Consider the following 22,838-nt stretch of genomic DNA (forward strand, 5'->3'; position numbering starts at 1 on the left):
TGACCAAAGTACTGATTAACAATGGGTCGTCTATTAATGTTATGCTCTGATGACATTATCAAAGCTTCTAGTGGATTCTTCTCATATGCAAAATAGCCATATGATTGTAAGAGCGTTTGACAGGGTACGAAGAGAGGTAATTGGCGATATAGAGATCTCATTACAGATTGGTCTTTATATCTTCAATATCATATTTCAAGTAATGGACATAACTCCGATATATAGTTGTCTACTTGGGAGACCTTGAATTCACACGACTGAAATTGTACCTTCATCACTACATCAGAAGGTAAAATTCATCATAGAAGGAAAATAAGTCTGTGTGGATGGTGAATAGGACTTATTGTTAACAAAGACCTTAACAACTCCCTACATTGAGACAACGAAAGAAGTAATTGAATGTTCTTTCAGAGCTTTTGAAGTAGCAAATGCTACTTATGTAAGAGAAGGGTCAAGGATATCGATCATTCAATTGTCAAAAGCTACGAATATGGTGATTAAACAGACTACTGGTAAGGGTTGGTGAGTCGGGCAAGGCTTAGGGAAAGCTCTACAAGGGATCGCAAAAGCACCATGCCCGATTGAAAACAAAGAAAGATGAGGGTTAGGCTATAAGCTTACGACTGCTGTTAAAAAGAATGTAACGCTGAAGAAAAAAGAAAAAAGAATGGCATGCCTCAAAGGATAAGATTTGATTGATGGGAAAATGGTATTCCCTTTTTTGTATGAAACCTTTCGTTCAGTCGGGCATATTTATCCTGGATCGACAGGAGTTGAACAAGGAGGACTGGTAATGGGATTAGAGGAAGCTTTTTCATGACTTCAAGTGGAAACAGATGAAGAAGTCATGCAAAATGAAGAGATCTTTTTTCTTTTTAGGAGACTCAAAGAATGGTGTACCATTTTTGTTGTCTTTAAACCTTTAAACTCAAAAATTCCAATTGCTTCTGCCCAAGAGCATGCGGAGGTTAAGTGTATGGGCTTATTTTCATTGTCTTAATAAAATGATGAATGCAATGCATTTCACTTATACCGTGTTCTCTATTTTTCATTTTTCTTTTCTTTCATTACCATTCTCTTTGCCCTTGCCAAGATCAATATATATTTCTTTGTGATTATACCCATTTCAGGTTTTCTAATAATGAACATTATGGATGACCAAGGCAATAATAGCAGATTTGTTTTTGAAAATTTGAATCACATTAGTGAGCTTGATGACGATGTTGATTTAGAAGACTATGATTTACCTCATGATCTGTTGAAATGGATGAAACAAGAGAAGAAAATTATAGAACCCCACCAAGAATCAACTGACCCATTAAATTTAAGAAATGGTGACAATAAGAAAAAAGTCAGGATTGGTACTTCACTATCACCGATTGAGAAGCAAAAGTTGGTGAATCTACTGTAAGAGTACATGGATGTATTTGCATGGTCTTACCAGGATATGCCAAGACTTAGCATAGAGGTAGTTGAGCATAGGCTGCCTTTAAAACCAGAATACCGACCAGTACAATAGAAGTTGAGATGCATGAAGCCAAAAATGTTGCTGAAGATAAAAAAAGAAGTAAAAAAGTAATTTGATGCTGGTTTCTTAGAAGTAGCCAAGTACACTGAATAGGTAGCCAACATAGTCTCAATTTTCAAGAAAGAGGAAAAAATTAGAATGTGTGTGGACTATCGAGATTTAAATAGGACTAGCGCAAAGGATAACTTTTCATTACCACATATTGATACCCTTGTGGATAACACTGCTAAACACTCCATTTTTTCATTCATGGACGGGTTCTCTGGCTATAATCAGATCAAAATAGCTCGTAAAGATATGGAAAAAACTACATTTATGATAATGTGGGAAACATTTGGCTATAAAGTTATGCCTTTTGGGCTAAAGAATGCTGGTGCCACATATCAAAGAGCGATGGCCACTTTTTTTCATAATATGATGCATAAGGAGATAGAGGTATATGTTGATGACAAGATAGCTAAGTCTCAGGAAAGGAAAGATCATGTTGTTAATCTCAAAAAGCTTTTTGAAAGATTACGAAGATACTAGCTCAAGTTGAATCTAGCTAAATGCACTTTTGGTGTTAAATCTGGAAAATTGTTAGGGTTTATAGTCAGTGAAAGAGGTATAGAAATAGACCCTGATAAAATTCGAGCCATTCAAGAATTATCAGCACCACGCACGCAAAGGAAAGTGAGAGGCTTTTTAGGGCGATTGAATTATATTTCTCGCTTCATATCCCAACTTACCTCGAAATATGATCCAATCTTTAGGTTGCTTCGTAAAAATAATCCTGGTGAATGGGATGATGAATGCCAAATGCATTTGAAAAGATTAAAGAGTATTTGATAAGCCCACCGGTGTTAGTTCCACCAGTTGCAGGAAGACCGTTGATTTTATATCTAACGGTTTAAAAAAAATCAATGGGATGTGTATTGGGACAAAGAGATGAAACTGGTAAGAAAGAGTCTGCTGTATACTATTTGAGTAAAAAGTTTACAGAGTACGAGGCCAAGTACCCCCAAATAAAAAAAATATGTTATGCCCTGGCTTGGACTACTCATAGACTCAGACAATACATGCTCTACCATACGACGTGGCTAATATCAAAATTAGATCACCTCAAGTACATTTTTAAAAAACCATCCTTATCAGACAGGCTAACGAGATGGTAAGTCATGCTCTCAGAATATGATATTGTGTATGTGACACAAAAATCCATAAAAGGGAGTGCAATTGCTGATTTTTTTACTGATCAAACTACAAAAGATTATGAACCTATAAAGTTTGACTTTTCATATGAAAATTTAATGGCAATCTTGCAGAATGAAGATAAAAAGCCTGTAAGAGAAGTATGTAAAATATTTTTTGATAGGGCATCCAATATAATGGGGCGTGGCATTGGAGCAGTGCTAATATCCCCAGAAGAAAATTATTACCCATGTATCGCAAGGTTAGATTTTAATCAAACAATGTCACCGAATATGAGGCATGTGTCATGGGGTTATAGATGGCCATTGAAAAGAAAATTGAAACACTAGAAGTATATGGGGATTCAACCTTGATAATTTGTCAACTTAAAGGTGAATGGGAGATCAGGGACTCGAAACTAGTGTTATACCAAAAGCACATAGCTGGCTTGAGGAAACGTTTTCAAGAGATTTATTTTCAACATGTCCCTCGAGAAGAAAACCAGATTGTTGATGCCTTGGCCACTTTGGTAGCAATATTTAAATTAAATAATGGTACGAGAATCCGGCCCATTAGAGTATAAATCAAAGTTTCACCAGCTCACTGTTCAAATATGAAAGAAGAGGTAGATCGACAACTATGGTACTATGACATTGTATAGTATATAAAGTGTCAAAACTACCCAGAACAGGTTTCAAAAAATGATAAAAGGATCATTCAAAGATTAGCAGTAGGTTTTGTACTTGATGGAGAAATCCTATATAAAAAGAGTCGAGATCAGATTTTGTTAAGGTGGGTCGATGCTGTGAAAGCAAGAATGATACTTGAAGAAGTACACGGAAAAATTTATGAAACACATGCTAATGGGCATATGATGGCCAAACAGATTATGAGAGCTGGTTACTACTGGTCTACAATGGAAAATGATTACATCAGTTATGCTAGAAAATACCATAAATGCCAAATTTATGCAGATAAAATTCATTCTTCTCCTGTCCCACTGCACATCTTGGCACCACCATGACCTTTCTTTATGTGGGGAATGGATGTGATTTTACCCATAACCCCAAAAGCTTCAAATGGGTATCGATTTATCTTTATGGTAATCGATTATTTATAAAATGGGTGGAAGTAGCTTCGTATGCTAGTATCACGCGATCAGTGGTGTATAGATTTATAAAAAAAAAAAAGAGATAATATACTGGTATGGTCTTCCAAAAAAGATTATCTCAAATAATGCTAGCAATTTAAACAATAAAATGATGAAAGAATTGTGTGCACAGTTCCAAATTAAGCATCATCATTCGGCACCTTATCACCCAAAAATGAATGGTGTAATGGAAGCTGCGAATAAGAACATTAAGAGAATATTAGGAGAAATGACTGACACATATAAGGATTGGCATGAAAAGTTACCTTTTGCTTTGCTTGCCTATAGAACATCAATCCGAACCTCTACAGGGGCCACTCCATTTTCACTAGTGTATGGGATGGAAGCTGTACTGCCAATTGAAGTGGAAATTCCTTCTCTAAAGTGTTGATGGTGACAAAATTAGATGAGGCAGAATGGGTTCAGGATTGTTTCGAGCAACTGAATCTTATTGAAGAGAAAAGACTCTCAGCACTCAGTTATAGACAAATGTATCAAAGAAAAATCATGCGAGAACATGACAAAATGATACTACCCCGATGCTTTCGTGAGGGCGAATTGGTTTTGAAAAGGATTTTACCATGTCAGCATGACAATAGAGGAAAATGGACGCCCAATTGGAAAGGTCCATATGTGGTAAAAAAGGTTTTTTCTGGTAAAGCTCTGATCCTTACAGAAATAGATTGAGATGAATTACCAAATCTTGTAAATTCATACATTGTCAAGAAATATTTTGCTTAAAAAATGAAAAGAAGAAAAAATATATAAAAAAAATGAATGAAAAAATGAAAAAAGAAAAATGATAAAGGAAGTGATTCAGATTGAAAACCCGAAAAGGGCAGTTTGAGTCAAAAAGGGTCATTTAAGCTGAAAACCTGTAAAGGCGGCTTAAATGAAAGTAGAGCTCAAAAAAAGTTTTTCAAAGAACGAAAAAGTGGCATCGAATGGACGAATTGTCACCAGAATTAAAAGAGATGACTTTAAGAGAGCAAGTTCTCATTAGTCACAGATGTGGAGCAAAGATTGGTCATATGAAATCACAGGTGACAAGATCATAAATGTAACGAGTTTTTGAGAAAAGACTTGGTCTGAGTAGGTCGAGGACGTCCAAATGTTCATTATTTAAAGAATTGATATTTGATTTTTGAAATACTTTTGAGTTAACTGTTCTTTATGTCTCGAAAAGGCTTATCTTTCTAAACCCGAAATACCTTGTTATTGGTCGTATTGCACACCCAACTTTGAACATGAAATCATTGCATTTGTCATTTAAAATTAAGATATTGATTGATAAAGTTCATAATAGACCAATGTATCGCTCGAAAAGAGAATGCAATATGAAGATGACAGAAATAGTAATATGGAGGGCAGAAAGAATGAAACGAAATCGATTGATTACTGAAGACAAAGAAGAGAAAAGGGATAAAGAGTAAAAAAAGAGAGATTTTAGAGCGACTAAAAGCCTGATTGGTCCGTCATGAGATAGAGATTTTTGATCAAAAATTGAAAGATTTAAAAGGATGAGATTACTAGAAGCGACTTTTAAAGTTTGAAAGAATTGAACCAAAAGTTGAATTAACTTGGATGAAATGCATGATATAATTCGTTGATGGCATTATTGTCTTTTCATTCATCACAATCATTGCACGCATTACATGCCTCTCAATAAGTTGCATAAAAGGTTCCTTTATGAGACATCAGGAAGAATCAACATTTTTTTTTCTCGAAACAAAGATGATGGCCTTGAAGATGGTATGTTAACACAATCTTTAAAATCAAAACTGTTGGTCTATAGAGTATCCAATCTCTTATTTCTCAACTCACAGCTCAGTCTTGTATAATTCCCTGACTTGCGGTTCAGTCCCAATCATCTTTAATCTTTGACTTGTGGTTTAATCACGATCATTTCATTCTCTAACTTGCAGTTTAGTCTCAGTGATCTTTAATCTTTAGCTCGTGGTTTAATCTCGATTATTTCATTCTCTGACTTGTGGTTCAGTCCCAGTCATCTTTATTTTTTGACTGGTGATTTAATCTTGATCATTTCTTAATTGTCCGACTTGTGATTCAGTCTCAGTCATCTTTAATCTTTGACTCATGATTTAATCCCGATCATTTAATTCTTTAACTTGCGGTTCAGTCCCAGTCATATTTAATCTCTGATTTGTGGCTCAATCTCGATCTCTTTAATTCAAAGTCGCAGTTTAATCTCAATTGTTGTCGTTATCTTCTGATTCGGGGTTTAATCCCGATCTTTTTATTCTCAAGTCGTGATTCAATCCCGATCATTTTAATTTAAAATCACAATTTAATCTCAGTTGTTGTTATCTTCTGACTCGTAGTTTAATCCCGGTCTCTTTATTTTCTGACTTATAATTCAATCCAAGTTCAATCTGAATCTTGTTATTCCTTGACTCGCGGTATCGTCCCGATCATTTTCTTTATTATTCGACTTTAGATGTTGCCTTAATCGATTCTTTATTTTTAAACTCATGATGTCGCTTTCTTTATCACTTGACCTGACCTGTAAAAAAAAAAAATTCATGGTTTGCTTTTGGACAAAATCGTTGTCTTTATCTTTGCCCTATTCTTGATTTTCAATAATGTACAAAGAGAGGCAGCTGTAGACACCGATTTTGTCCAGGTCTACTATTTCCATTTTAAGTATATTAATACTAATAATAATAATAATTTTAAAAAATATATTAATTAATTAAAAATTAAAAAAAAAGAAGGGAAATGAGACAGAAATTAAAGGCTGGTATGGCGCCACTGTCGCTTCTGTCCAGCCCTCAACCAGCCCCTTGTCAGCCTCTTGACCAGCCCTTTGTTCAGCCCACCTACAGCCACCTTACAGCCACCCAAATTCCCCTACTCGAAGCTCCTTAAAAATGTCTAGCCCCTTCTCTCTTTTTCTCTCTCGGCTCTCTAACAAAAAAAAAAAAGAAAACCCATTTGATCTACCCACGAAAACCCTTGAGCTAAGACGAACTCTTCCCCCTCAAAACACCCTCAACAGCCCCAAACAGACCCCCATTCCTATGCATAAGAAACCAAGTTTCACGCAACCCTCCCAAATCAAGCAACCCTCCTAAAAACACCCAAATCAAAAACGAAACAGATCTACACAAAACACAAAAAAATAACAAACACAGTCCTCCCCGTAAGGAGGAACCCAACGCCAAGCTACCTGCAAGAAGGAAGATATATCAGCTTTTGTTCATAACAAAAAAAGATGAGAGATTTGAAACTTTGAAGACAGATTCATGACGATCAAGCCACTTTCAAGCCAAACGAAAGTCGGATCTGAAAAGAGGGAGTCCAGAGGAATTTTCGGTGACTTTCTGATCATTTTTCGATCACCGATGACCACCGCCGGTGATGACTCACACGGCGCAGGCACAGCACCAGATTCTAGCGAGACCAGAGAACCCCTCCAGAGCCTTTTTTTTTTTCCTATCAAATGAAACAGACTGAGAAAAAAAATTTTGACTTTTATAGAAAACATAAGACCAAAACGACGTCGTTTTGAGCATAGGACCAAAACAACGTCGTTTCAAGCGTAGAGGATCCACGCGTGGATTGAACTCGACCTAAGATCTGCACAACCCGACCTGACAACCTGTTTCAGTCAGCCTTGAATCGGTTCAGATGAACCGTCAGTGAACCGATCTGAACCGCTAGTTGCCCAAACCGTCGATCCAACAGTCGAACGGGTCAAATCGCCCGAACCGCCGATCCAACTGTTAAACCAGTCAGACCGCTCGGACCAACGTTGACCAGTCCGGTTCAGGCAAAAAAAATTTTTTTTCTTTCTAAATTTTTATATATATATTATTAATTTTGTTGTTTTATATTTATGCATGATAAATGTTTAAATTTATTAGGATAAATATCTAATTGTTATTAATAATAATAAAATGAAAACAATATAAAATGATAACTAAAAAATATATATTAAAAATGTTTAAATAATAATAGTGACAATGGAATAAGCTTTTTATTTTCCATGTCTAGATGTTGGAGGGAATAAAAAATATTTTTTCAAATAAATAATTTCACCTAGATGTTGGGGAATTATTATGAAAAAATTTTCATAAAAAAAATAAAAAAAAATAAACATATAAGAAATTTTAATTAGTTTTCAAAATTTATAAAAAATTAAACTTGCTCCGAAAGTCCGCTTAGATGATGGGGATTTTTAGAGATGTTCGCGTTTTACTTAAACCTTAAACACTTTTTTTTTAATTTTCAAAATCTTAAGTTTTTAAAACCCCTAAAAATCCAAAATCCCCTAAAATTCAAAACCTCTTAAAATCCAAAGTTCTAAAAATCCTAAGGACAAGTGTGAAAATTCTATTTGAAGCAATTTATTCTTGAATGCAGCCTAGATGATGGGGTATTTAAAAAATTTTACTTCGTTAAGTCTTTTCACACGAGTTCTTAATTAACATTAATAATAAGATCAATAAATAAAAGGCATAATAGTATAATAAAATTAGGATCTTAAATATAAACAGTCGCACCTAAACTCTGCCTAGATGTTGGAGAGTCGGGGTGGTCTCATTATACTTAAGAATCCAACTCTTAAATTGCATTTCTTTGTAAATGACATTTATTAGCATACATACGTTAGCATGTTATCATTGATAATTGTCTACATTATTCTCTCTTTAATTTACTGTTCGATGATAAAATATTTTATAAAAAAAAAGAATAATACTTTAAAAAAATCTTTTTTGTAATATTATAAAATAAATATAAAATAACATTTCGAAAGAAATAATTCTTGGTACTCTGCCTAGATGTTGGAGAGTCACTAACAATTATTTTCTATAAAGATTGTTATTTCATTTTAAGGATTATTTTTGTCATAACGTCTAGATCCGGGGATCTATCGCTAGACATTGACTTTTAGGGAGTCGTCACCAATCTTTTTTTGTCTAGGTGCGATTGGCCACCTAAGGAATCTATCCTTTCAGGGAACACCTAAGCTTAAGGGTCCCTAAAAGAATAGGTTCAGGTCTGCTAATCAGAACAGGGTTCGGGAGTTCGATTACGTGTGAGAAAGGTTATAGCACCCTCACAACGCCCATCAAAAGATGGTACCAGCTTAAATTTGTGTTATCTAAAAGCCTTAAAATTTTACCAAGTAATTAATTATTGGAAATTTTTCTCAATTGACTCTAATACTTTTAGCAAAAAATTGAGAAAATTTCCTCACCTCAAGAGTATGCAAGAAAAACTATTGTTTCACTTGCAGAGGCTCCGTCGTCGGATTAATTAAAGAAAAATCAAAATCAAAATCAAAATCAAAATAGAAAGGAAGGAGAGGATGATTGTTCTTGAGTAGGGAAAATTGATACTTTCAACTTTTTCCTAAAATATTTTTTGAAATTTATTTTTAAGAAAAATTGATACTTTCAACTTTTCCCCAAAAATATTTTTTGGAAATTTATTTCTAAGGAAAATTGATACTTTCAACTTTTCCTAAAAAATTTTTTGAAAATTTATTTTTAAGGAAAATTGATATTTTCAACTTTTTCCCAAAAATATTTTTTGGAAATTTATTTCTAAGGAAAATTGATACTTTCAACTTTTCCCCAAAAATATTTTTTTTTGAAACTTTGATTTTCAAGGAAAATTGATACTTTCAACTTTTCCTCAAAAACCCTTTTTGAAATTTATTTTTAAAGAAAATTGATACTTTCAACTTTTCCCTAAAAATATTTTTTTTTAGATTTTTTTATTTTTATTTAAAGAAAATAGAATAATAAAAAGATAAATAAAAATAAAAATAAATAAAGAAAAGTAAAACAGAAATAAAAAATAAAATAAAGATAAAAAGAATATTAGATAAACCTAATCTAATAAATTAATTAATTAATTAAAAAAAAAAAACCTGGAGCGGCTCGGCTATCGGCTCGGCTCGGCTCGGCTTGGCTCGGAGGGGGGCAGGCACGCGCGGGTCAGAAGCGGGTCGACGCTCGGGTCGAGTCGGGTTTTCGATAAAACGCGCGGATCATCTGGTTACTTAAGGCCAAAACGACGTCGTTTTAAGAGGGTATAAAAGGCACTTCCCTCTATTTTTCGGCAGAACCCTTCTCCTCTCTCTCTCTCTTCTTCCTTTTTCCTCTTCCTTCTCTCTAAAAATTGAAGAACACCGGTGAAATTTTCACCAGATTCTGGAAAAAGTCACCAAAATCTGAAAATTTTTACCGGAAGTTGGCCGAAAGATCCCGGTTTCTGAGATTCTTCGCCAAAAACTGGGTTGGTCGTCGGAAACTTCAAGGTTGACAGAAATTTTCGTCGAAAAATTCAAACTTCACCGGAATTTTAGCCGGAATCTGAAAATTTCTCAAAAATTTCCAGAAAAATTTTTCGCCAAAAATTTCTAAAAAACTATTTTCAATCCCTACAACTATCCTAACTCTTCTCAGCCTTCTTTAGCCTTCGAAAACTCTTCTATACACCTCTTTTCTCTCAAATTCAGTAGCTTTGCTCACTGTTTTCTTTGTTTTTCATCTGTTCCAAAGGGTCCCTTTTATAGGGATTGATCAGGAGCTCCTGATCAATCCCAATTCCTCATTGGACGGGGATTCAATCTTTGAATCCAATTGGACTCTTTTGATTGAATCCCCACTCCTAGTAGGATTCTTCAGCTTCAATCTCAACCTTCCAAAATAAAAATCAAATAAATATAAAAAATAATAGATAATTAGAACAGATAAATCAAAAAAAATAGATATATTATAGGATAAATAAAAAAAATAATAGATATATAATTAGATAAATAAAAATACAAAAATAAATAAAATATAAAAATAATAATAAAAATAATAATAATAATAATAAATATATAACTATATAAATAATATACATATAAATCTATTCTAACTAAAAAATAAATAAATACAGATATACATATATTAATAATAATAAATATAAAATACATAAAATACAAAAGAAAAGAAAAAAAGAAAAAAATAATAATACAGGATTGAATTAGGCCTTACCCATTTGGGTCAAGCCCAATTGATCTGGGCCTGGACCCAATTGGGTGTCTACAGCTGCCCCTCTTTGCACATTTTCTGTGAAACAGAAATTGTGTAAAGACGTAGACACCCAATCAAGACTCAGCTCAAAATTGTCATTTTTTTTGTTTTTTGTGTTCTTTTTTTGTTTTTTTTTTGTGTTTTTTTTGTGTTTTTTTGTTTTTTTAACCAAAGCTGCTCTAAATAGAGGCTCCACGACTTTGGAAAATAAATTGCTCCTCTAAACAGAGGCTCCACGACTTTGGAAAGTAAATTGCTCCTCTAAACAGAGGCACCACGACTATGAAAAATAAATTGCTCCTCTAAACAGAGGTACCACGACTTTGAAAAGTAAATTGCTCCTCTAAACAGAGGCACCACGAACTCCTCTAAACAGAGGCACCACGACTTTGAAAAAGTAAATTGCTCCTCTAAACAGAGGCACCACGACTTTGGAAAGTAAATTGCTCCTTGACAATCATGTCCAAAGGAGTTGAAAGTTGTGTTTGAAGGAATTTCAGGAGATTATGCCCAAAGGTCTTATAAATCAACCCTGATACCAAAAGACATCCTATTTCAAGGATTAGGAACTTACCTGACAAGCTTTTTCTTTCTCAATTTTGAAAGTGTCTTCACATCTATCTTCTCTATGTGGGATCTTGGAACCCCTGCTTCTTGCATTTATACACTATACTTTTTTGAAAGTAGTGTATGCTATGCAAATGTATATGTAAATGTTGGCCAATTAATTCCTGTTCAATGTATGGTACTCAAGTTTCTCAAGCTCTTTTCTTAAGCATCAAACCCTTTGATTCTTCAGAAATTACACTGCTCTTCTAAGATCGAACCAGTGTAGCTCTCAATTATCCTTTTCACTCACATTCTTCTTTGTTCAGTTTCTCGATACTTTGGAATAAGGTTCATCAATCGATCATCACTTGACCATCATTTAATGAATTTTTCAGCACTAACAAATTTCAAAACAAGTTTCATCCATCATCACTGGGTCATTACTCATGATGTCCCAGCATTAACCATTCCAAAACAGACTTTGTCTACTGATTGTCTTCATCATTCAATCATAACTTGCAAGTCATATCGATCAATTCATCATTTTTCAAGATTTGCCCCATCATATCATATACCTTTTCAAATCATCTTTTTTAGGTTTCTACCATTTCTTCATCATCTTAGATTTCTTTTCAAATGAATGTAAGATTCTTTTAAGCACATATTTATTCATTCATTATCATTTCAAATTTTGACAAATACAATGTAATCAAGCATTTTTTCAATTCATTTTAAGGGTGTAACAATAAGAGAATAGAAGGTGAACTATGGCAAAGATAATCAATGAAGATCTATTTTGGTACAAAATAAATGGGAAAAGAAATGTCATTGAGATGGATGGTATGTCCGAATGATGAATATTCAAACAATTCTCAATATTAATCTAAGATTTTTTTTCAAAAACTCATTCCATTTACTGTTGAAGTCAACTTGAGCTTGGTAAGCTTTGCCCCAGTCTTTGAGGGATCTTCAGATGTCTTTGATCTTCCATTCATGTGAGTCATTTGACTTGGATCTTTTTCTATCAGCCTTTCAGGTTTTCAATTTGAATCTCTTTTTTCATTTTCTCATTTTTTCATTTTTTCTTCTTTCTTTCTTTTTTTTCTTTTTTTTTTTCATCATCTTCTTTTTTTTTCTCATTCTTCACCTATTATTGACATCCTTCATACATCAAACTTTTAGAGTAATGTAGCATGATTCCATTGCTTCATCATGAGCATGCCTTCGCTTAACATATGATCATTCAAGTTGAGTATTCACACTTGATCCAAATGGACTTTTCAAGGTTGTAATGTAGGCAAAGGTGAAGGGTCATAAAAAAAATGGATATAATAGGCTCAAAACATGTATTAAAAAGGTTCAAGACCGAAGGATCATTTAATGTAGCTTGGCATTTTGCCCCACATCGTTTCACTACTTTTTTTTTCCTCACATAAAGGATTCTTATTATTTTACCCCAAGTCATGTGTGGCATTTTTTTTTCTTTTTCTATTTTTGAGACCTTTTGTGAAATTTTTTCAAAAATTGCCCTCCAATGTAGAGGGTGATCCTTGGTTAGGGTTCTTCAAAAAAAATGATAAGCTCAAAGGGGTAACAATAAATGGTTTTTCAAAAGGTAAAAGAAAAATGACCATTTTTCATCTCAATTGTGAATACCTTTCTTGAACATCATCTATTGAACAAAGCTCATGAACTTGTATAAAAGATTGCACACTTTCAAGACATATCTATTTCACCTTCAGTAACAGCTTACTTTTTGCTCAAATCATCTCCTCACATTAACGTGGATGAGTTCTTAAAATTAAATCCCAGAATTATTGTTATCATTGTCTAAATATTCATCATCTGAAATTTAAGAATGGGAATGTGAAGTTATGGAAGGTAACAGGGCATGGAATAATGGTCAAGTGAAAGAGAAAAATGTAATGAAATGCATTGACTTGCCTTTATTAAGATGATAACAAGTGAAGTGATATTGCAGAAAAGAAATCCTAACATTACTTGAAAAGAAATCTTAAAATGACAAAAAAACTTCAACCAGCCTTATCTCCATTCTCAAAAATTATCCCCCTATATGATCAAGTGAAGAATCTCTATTGACATCTTGCCCCTCAATTCATTGTGACTCTCCGGACCCTTTCTGTTCTTGACTTTCACTCAGAGTGCTAACATTAGATGTTGTTGCTTTTCCTTGATCAAAACTTACCATTCCATCATTGATCAACCGTTGCATCTTATACTTTAAAGCAGTGCAATTTTCAGTAGAATGGCCAGTAATTCCATAGTGATAGTCGCAGTGAGTTGTAGGATCATACCACTTTGGGTAGGGTGGTTTAAGTGGCTCCACATGGCTGAAGGCAATCAAGTGGCTATTATAAAGTTCTCGATATAACTATGTATAAGTCATAGGGATTGGATCAAATACAGGTTTTTCTCGAGTAGTTCGTTGTTCTCGTGAACCACTTGCTGGGTTAATAGGGTGAACTTGGGTTCTTGCAGGAGTTTGAATGTTGAGGCTGTATGTGAGATCTTGAGGGCTATAAATTGATCAGTATGTGGATGAATAAGGTGGTTGTGGAGCTAGCTGGTATGGGTAGGATGAGGCATTGTTCACAACAAAATCGTATGGAGAGTAACCTTGGGATGGATAGGGTTGATAACCCCTGAATTGTTGTCTATCAAAGCTCACAGCTTGAGCTTCAGCTTCTTTCTTTTCTGATGTCTTCTTGGTTTCTCCTCCTTTCAACTTACCATTTTTTATGGCACTTTCAATAATTTCTCCAGAGATTACCATGTCAGCGAAATTCTTTGTTGCATTCCCTATCATCTTTTCATAATAGGGAGGTTTCAAAGTGCTAACAAACAATACAGTAGTCTCTTTTTCTGTCAATGAAGGTTGTACCTGTAAAGCTATATCTCTTCATCTCTGGGCGTATTCTTTAAAAAACTCATTTGTCTTTTTCTCCAGATTCTGTAAAGACAAACGATCAGGGGCCAAATCGATGATATGTCGGTATTGACTGATAAAGTCATGTGCCATATCGCTCCAAGAGTGAATGCGAGTCCTGTCCAGCTGAACATACCATCTGGCCGCAGAGTCAGTAAGACTGTCTTAGAAAACATGCATCAATAGCTTTTCATCATGTGCATGAGCTACCATCTTCTTGCAATACATGGTGATGTGGGTTTTGGGGCACTTTGTACCATCATATTTTTTAAATTTTGGTACCTTAAACTTATGAGAGATAACCACATCAGGAACTAGGCAGAGTCCAGCAGCATCAACTGACCCATAAAAGCTAAATCCTTCCACAGCCCGTAACATCTGCTCTAGCATGCTAATTTTGGAGCTTTCCTGAACTTTCACTCTTATCTTTTCTTTTTTCTTCTCCTTTAAATCATTTAGATCAGAAACTGATTCTACTACTTTTTCAGTGAATACAGGATTTATATAGCTATTATACTGCCTTGGGTTGAAAGCTGATGGCATTCCAGGATATGCGAAATGTTGTGGCGGGACCTCTTGGGCAGACTGGGCTTGAGGTGGACCAAAACCTGGAGGGTACAAAGGGTCAGCCACTTCTTGCTGGCTTGTACTTCCTTCAACTCTTTTTCCTTTATTCATGTTATTAAGGGCCTCCAGAATCTTGCTTAATTCACTTTCAATCTTCTCTTGAGCTTTTTCTAACTTTTTAAATCTATGAGAACTTTCATCTTCCATTTGCCTTGCTCTGGATCTTGTGTTGTATGGATGAGCAAGGTTTTCGCTAGATGGAGCTATCCTCGGACCTTGAGTACCATACTTATAATTAGAAATGTTATGTTGTGTCTTATGTATGATGCTTTGGTACACAAATGAAATATACATTTTTTTAATGAAATCTAGTATGAAATGAATGCAAATGATTGTGTTGAAACATGATCATGAAAAGAATACAGATGCATACAATCAGACAAACAACATAGTTAGTTCCGTGGATGAAACGTAAGTGATGTTGATGCATAATGTTACATATGATAAAAATAATACACAAAGTTAAGCAATCAAAATAATTAGATAAACACCCTTTTTGTGTCCTAATTTTAGGGTATATCTATCATTGGATAGAAAGAGCTCTATCCTAGGTGTAGGCACTCTTAAAGTTCACTACATGCGATTTTAAGGTCAGAGTCTAAAGGTCCTCAAATTGCTCATTACATCCCTGTCCATTACAGACTAGTAAAGCACCCTAATCCTCACCCATTACAGGCTACAAGCGAAAAAGGTTCAATTTGAGTGGGAGTATTTCGCTAGCCACTGCGGAGGCATTAGACCTCACGAAAGCAATAGGTACTTTACTCCCTCCTAGAGGGATGAAGCTCGGGTGTAGAGCTCATGTTATGCACATGCACATGAATGACATAATTAACAAAGTAAATAAAACATGAATGAATAACAACACATATATATAATAAGGTTCAATTTCATTTGGCTTTTGGATAACATAAATTATTTGCTGACCTGACTCTCAAGGTCCCCAGTGGAGTCGCCAAGCTGTCATAACGTCTAGATCTGAGGATCTATCGCTAGAAATTGACTTTTAGGGAGTCACCACCAATCTTTTTTTGTCTAGGTGCGATTGGCCACCTAAGGAATCTGTCCTTTCAGGGAACACCTAAGCTTAAGGGTCCCTAAAAGAATAGGTTCAGGTCTGCTAACCAGAACAGGGTTCGGGAGTTCGATTACGTGTGAGAAAGGTTATAGCACCCTCACAACGTCCATCAAAAGATGGTACCAGCTTAAATTTGTGTTATCCAAAAGCCTTAAAATTTTACCAAGTAATTAATTATTGGAAATTTTTCTCAATTGACTCTAATACTTTTAGCAAAAAATTGAGAAAATTTTCTCACCTCAAGAATATGCAAGAAAAACTACGGTTTCACTTGCAGAGGCTCCGTCGTCGGATTAATTAAAGAAAAATCAAAATCAAAATCAAAATAGAAAGGAAGGAGAGGATGATTGTTCTTGTGTATGGAAAATTGATACTTTCAACTTTTCCCTAAAATATTTTTGAAATTTATTTTTAAGAAAAATTGATACTTTCAACTTTTCCCCAAAAATATTTTTTGAAAATTTATTTCTAAGGAAAATTGATACTTTCAACTTTTCCTAAAAAATTTTTTGAAAATTTATTTTTAAGGAAAATTGATACTTTCAACTTTTCCCCAAAAATATTTTTTGGAAATTTATTTCTAAGGAAAATTGATACTTTCAACTTTTCCCCAAAAATATTTTTTTTTTGAAACTTTGATTTCCAAGGAAAATTGATACTTTCAACTTTTCCCTAAAAATATTTTTTTTTGGATTTTTTTTATTTTTATTTAAAGAAAATAAAATAATAAAAAGATAAATAAAAATAAAAATAAATAAAGAAAAGTAAAACAGAAATAAAAAATAAAATAAAGATAAAAAAATTAGATAAACCTAATCTAATAAATAAATTAATTAATTAATTCATTAAAAAAAAAAACTTAGAGCGGCTCGGCTATCAGCTCGACTCGGTTCGGCTCAAGGAAGAGAAAACGGCTCGAGGGGTGGCTTGGGAAGCTCGGCTCGGCTTGGCTCGGAGGGGGGCAGGCATGCGCGGGTCAGAAGCGGATCGACGCTCGGGTCGGGTCGGGTTTTCGACAAAACACGCGGATCCTCTGGTTACTTAAGGCCAAAACGACGTCGTTTTAAGATGGTATAAAAGGCACTTTCCTCTGTTTTTCGGTAGAACCCTTCTCCTCTCTCTCTCTCTTCTTCTTTTTTCCTCTCCCTTCTCTCTAAAAACTGAAGAACACCGGTGGAATTTTCGTCGGATTTTGGAAAAAGTCACCGAAATCTGGAAATTTTTATCGGAAGTTGGTCGGAAGATCACCGATTTCTGGGATTCTTCATCGAAAACTGGGTTGGTCGCCGGAAACTTCAAGGTTGGCCGGAATTTTTCGTCGAAAAATTCAAATTTCGTCGAAATTTTCGTCGGAATCTGGAAATTTCCCAAAAATTTCCAGAAAAATTTTTCGCCAAAAATTTCTAAAAAAGTATTTTCGATCCCTACAGCTATCCTAACTCTTCTCAGCCTTCTTTAGCCTTCGAAAACTCTTCTATACACCTCTTTTCTCTCAAATTCAGTAGCTTTGCTCACTGTTTTCTTTGTTTTTCATCTGTTCCAAAGGGTCCCTTTTATAGGGATTGATCAGGAGCTCCTGATCAATCCCAATTCCTCCTTGGACGGAGATTCAATCTTTGAATCCAATTGGACTCTTTTGATTGAATCCTCACTCCTAGTAGGATTCTTCAGCTTCAATCTCAACCTTCCAAAATAAAAATTAAATAAATATAAAAAATAATAGATAATTAGAACAGATAAATCGAAAAAAAATAGATATATTATAGGATAAATAAAAAAAATAGATATATAATTAGATAAATAAAAATACAAAAATAAATAAAATATAAAAATAATAATAAAAATAATAATAATAATAATAATAAATATATAACTATATAAATAATATACATATAAATCTATTCTAACTAAAAAATAAATAAATACAGATATACATAAATTAATAATAATAAATATAAAAATACATAAAATACAAACGAAAAGAAAAAAAGAAAAAAAAATAATACAGGATTGAATTGGGCCTTACCCATTTGGGTTAGGCCCAATTGATCTGGGCCTGGACCCAATTGGGTGTCTACAATTGTGTTAAATCTTAGACGAAAAGAGTTATTTTAAATTATGCCTAGATGATGGAGAATTTTAAGATAATTCTTTAACTTAAAGATTTTCTCAATAATTCTAAATAAATATTTTAGCAAAATTTTATTTTTTTCAAATTAAGGGAATTAGTGTTAAATTTCAAATTAAAACTATTTTTATCCAACACCGAAAATAACGTGTAATTAAATGGTACCAACTTATGGGCGTTGTGAGGGTGCTAATCCTTCCCCATGCGTAACCGACTCCTGAACTCAACCTAGTTTTTCGTAACCCGAAATTTATCTTTTTGATAAACTTTAAACCCGTTTTTATAGTTTTATTAAAAGGAAAAGCTTTTGGGTGGCCAATCACACCCTAACAAAGATTGGTGGCGACTCCCTTCTTTCTTTTATTTTTCTCGATTTTAAAACTCGTTTTACGTCTAGCGATCCCAAAACCATTACACACACTTCAAACTCTTTGTTTTTGTCCAATATATCTGTTGATTATCCAGGTTACATTCCCTATCTTGGAAGAATTAATATTGGAGCTGAATGGCACTTCGAAAGGGATATGGCTTGGACAACTCTCAACACTGTTTCAGGAAACTAAAAGTTCTTGAGCTTATATGTGTTCCTGGGAAAGCAGATGCTCTTCCATATTGTTTCATTCGGTCATTACTAGCTCTTGAAACGTTGGTTTTACATGATGCTTCCTTCTGTCAAATATTCCAGTCTGATGGACTCAATGATGAGGAAAGACATGCATCAGTTCTCACTCGGTTAAGTAAATTGCGGTTGTCTAAACTTCCAGAGCTGACACATATCTGGCAGGAAGAGTTCCGAGCAGCTTTCTGTAACCTGAGAATTCTTGAAGCAGAGGAATGTGGCAAATTCAAGACTTTAGTCCCCTCATTGGCGTCTTTCGAAAATTTAACAACTCTGGAAGTTTCGAGATGTCATGGAATCTTCAATTTAATAGCATGCTCAGAAGCTAAGAGCCTGATTCTACTAGAAAGATTGAGCATAACTGATTGCAAGATGATAGAGGAAATCATAGCATGTGAAGGTGAAGAAATTAAAGGTGGCATTGTTTTCATCAAACTGAAGTATTTGCAACTAAGTTGTCTACCAAGTCTAGTAAGCTTTTCCTTAGGGGATCACAACTTTGAATTCCCTGCCTTGGAAAAGGTGATTCTGAGAAAGTGCCCAAAGATGAAGAATTTCTGTCAAGGAGATTTAAGCACACCAAAGCTGGAACGAGTGCAATTTACAGAAGATGAAGATGAAGATGAAAAAAGAGGGCGCTGGGATGGCAACCTTAAAACTACTATACAACAGCTTTTCAAAGAAATGGTATGCATAAATTTAAAGGATTTTCCCATCGTTTTCTAGTTTTGTTTTTTTTTTTTTTTTTTTTTTTTTTTTTATCTGTCAGCCGCGTTTGCTTCTCCCTATCCAGCTTCCTAGCTTGGTAAAATGAGCTGGCTTCCTAACCATACTGATATTTCTAAGTGTAGCTCTTGCGGAATAAATTCATTAATTCAAACTCGGATGGTGATCTATAGAGGAATTTGATTAAATTGAAGAATCTTATTCAGAATTCAGATATACATTACAAAGCTTTTTCTCTGAGTGTTCAGTAGCCAATGAAACTTACTAAGATGAAGTAGATACAAATAAGTTTATACTTCGGCCCTCTGAAGCTATAAACATAAAGCTTTTCAAGACTTCTTGTTAGCTGATGAAAATGATTGTAAAATGTAATTTGGTGCCTTTCCATGCATAGTTAATTAAACAATTCTTCCTCTAACCCTACCGTATGTTGTACTTTCTTATGATCACAGAACATCCAAAATTCTGAAGTGGTTGAGGTTAACCTTCAGTTACCCAATCTGGAATAAGGCAATATGCTTTGGTGATTGTGAGATAGGCTCATTTCCCTTCAATCGAAATCAGATGGTAATTAAGTACCTGTTAAACTTTCATAATTCTTCATCTCTCCACTTTATTTCCCTTCATCATGGCACAATTGCTTTATACTGTGACGGTGGAGATGGCTTCTCATTGCAGATTGAATTTATCTAGTTTGTAAAACGAAAAAGGAATTGCTCTACTGAAGTTTCCTTTGAACCCAAAAGGTTGTTTCACTTCCTACGAATGTGTTATTTGAACCTCAGTTTGCAAGTAATGAATTTCAGGTGCATCATGCTTGGCACTGCAAACTACAAATATGTATCCTTTTTCTTGTACTGTTGATCAGCTAAGACTCCCCTGTTTTAGTAATCCCAAATTTTCTTCTTCTTCAAGGCTGATGGATTTTCCAATTCCTTCGTACATTTCAACCACATCATGTCGTTGATTTGTAAATCCTTTTGCTGCTATTTTCTCATTTCTTTTCTATGATACATATTAAGAGTCCAGGGGAGGGGATGAGAGAGGATTGGAGCCTTGAATCTTTATCCTCCAAAGAACAGGTAAGAACCAAGTGAGGGTTATTGTTTCCTCGTGATCGGATAATTTATTGCAGTTTAGTGGTTTCTTAGCATCGGATGATAGGCTTGATTGGATTTTTTATATTCTTAATTCCCTACAATAAAATCAAAGAAAAAAAATCACAAAGTAACTCAAAATAGCAAACCCATAAATCACCGTAATAACAGCCATGCCTCTTTTTTTATGTGTGACCAAAACAACGTGTTTTAGAAACTAAGCCTGAAGGAGCTGGTGGTGGATGTGATTCGTCCTTAGACTTCTTGCCAGGGAAATGTTTATATTAAGGCATTTACTGCAACTGCTACTTCATCCTCTCCTTCCATGTTTATTTTAAATTTATATCCTATTATGCAAGAAAACATAACACATGTTCTATACCCGTATCTTATATATATATATATATATATATATATATAAAATAAATAGATTCTTTACTAAATAATATAATTTGTTATTTTAAATTAATTAAAATTAATATATATTTATAAAAATTACATGAATTCCAAGATAAAATAAAAAAAAGGCTAAAAGAATAAAATTTTTTTTTTTTTAAATTACAAACATGGATATTACCTATAACCATTAATACCTTCAGAGATAGAGATGGGAATAGATTTAAAATAGCTATTGGGTATGTATGATAATAAGTATAATATAAAAATCTGGAGATGAGATGAAAAATATTTTACATGCCCTATACCTTATTCATTGACATTCAACAACTCCGGACGTAACATTTTCTCAAATATTAATTTACGCATACTTTGTCATAATTAAATAGGAATTACTTTCATTATACTTGAGAGGTTCAGAATCCTACAGGGCAATATGCTTCTACTAGTAACTTTTTTTTGTTTTTGAGCATATGTTTCTACTTTCTATTTTTACAAAATGTGATATTCATAAAAAAAAAAATTGCAGTTATCATATAGTTGCATTAAATGTGACAGGGTCGTGAAATTGAAAGAAAAATAAATTTCAATAGACTTACTTTTCTTGATTAAACACAAAATATGTAAACTAAACATGTATAATTAATTGGCATACCTTAAAGATATTGTTCTATGAGCAGGATGGAATTTAACTGGCATACATTAAAGAATATTGTTCAATGCGCAAGTTAGAATTCATTAATGAAGGCTCAAGATTTCCTTGATCTCGTAAGAATGTTTAGGTGGTTTTCAAGAATAAATATTAGCTTTGTTTTTACTTTACATAACCTAGACATTAACAAAATTGAAGGAGAATATTATTAAAATGTTTGGTTGGTTAAAGTTATATGAAAGAATATTTAAAGTACAATTCTTCAAAAAAAATATATAAAAGTACGTATCATTTGATCTTTCAAGAAAAAAAATGCTATCATTTTTTTAAATGTTAAATTATAAACATTTTAATATAGTTTTTAATTTTTTCCTAAAACAAAAATTTACCATTTAATAATATGATAGTAGCATATTTAATTATATGTTTCAATACAAACATATATATATATATATATGTTAGTAATTACAAAAGTCCAATAAAAGTTTTTGTTACTGACAACAAAAATTAAAATTTCCTTTCGTTTTAATAAAACAATAACATATTTAATCTTTTCTCTCTTTCTTTGTTTATTTTCCTTGCTAAAAAATTGGAGACAAAAAAGAAAGAAGACAAAGAAAAAAGAAAAAAAAATGAAAGAAGGAAAATTGTTGAATTAGTGTTTCACTATCCGTTTAGCATTTTTTTCTCTCTATCTATACACTTAATAACTCTACCACATTTTTGTATTTTTATACATGAAAAAAAAATCTAATCTCACCTCAAAAAAGTTTAATTACTAAAAATGTATAATAAAACAATAAATTACTTGCGTGTAATCTACATTAAACCCAAAACAAAATTGGAACCAAACTCAAGACTTTTATAATCTCTAATTAAATCAAATAAAAATAGAGAGCTAAATTTTTAATGTTAAATCTTTAGTTCAACTGTTAAAGATGCTGTTAAAAAAACCAGTCACACAAACACACAAACCCATCGTATAAAGAAAATATTGGAGTAATAATATCAATACATCAATCAATACAATTATATTAAAGCAGTTCCCTTCAATTTTTTTTGGTAATTCCCTTTACTGCAATTTAAGGATGTTGCTACTTGGTAGGCAGGGCAAAT

At 33.5% G+C, this 22,838-nt stretch overlaps 1 protein-coding gene across 2 annotated transcripts; it reads left to right on the forward strand.

Moving 5' to 3' along the window:
- The first annotated feature begins 18,646 nt into the window (after positions 1-18,646).
- LOC111295231 (putative disease resistance protein At1g61310) lies at positions 18,647-20,394 on the forward strand. 2 transcript variants are annotated; one of them, XR_016327442.1, is made up of 3 exons: positions 18,647-19,538; positions 20,030-20,144; positions 20,256-20,394. XR_016327442.1 is itself a non-coding variant. In XM_022888634.2 (2 exons), the coding sequence occupies exons 1-2, from the start codon at positions 18,738-18,740 to the stop codon at positions 20,084-20,086; spliced, it is 858 nt and encodes a 285-aa protein (XP_022744369.2). In that variant the 5' UTR covers positions 18,648-18,737; the 3' UTR covers positions 20,087-20,232. The 2 variants fall into 2 exon arrangements, 1 of the variants encoding a protein (XP_022744369.2); XM_022888634.2 differs by lacking the exon at positions 20,256-20,394 and having other exon boundaries at positions 18,648-19,538; positions 20,030-20,232.
- The last annotated feature ends 2,444 nt before the right edge of the window (positions 20,395-22,838 follow it).

This window comes from Durio zibethinus, chromosome 14 (assembly GCF_047325235.1).
Source record: "Durio zibethinus cultivar Kanyao isolate XHJ-2024 chromosome 14, ASM4732523v1, whole genome shotgun sequence".
NCBI lineage: Eukaryota > Viridiplantae > Streptophyta > Magnoliopsida > Malvales > Malvaceae > Durio > Durio zibethinus.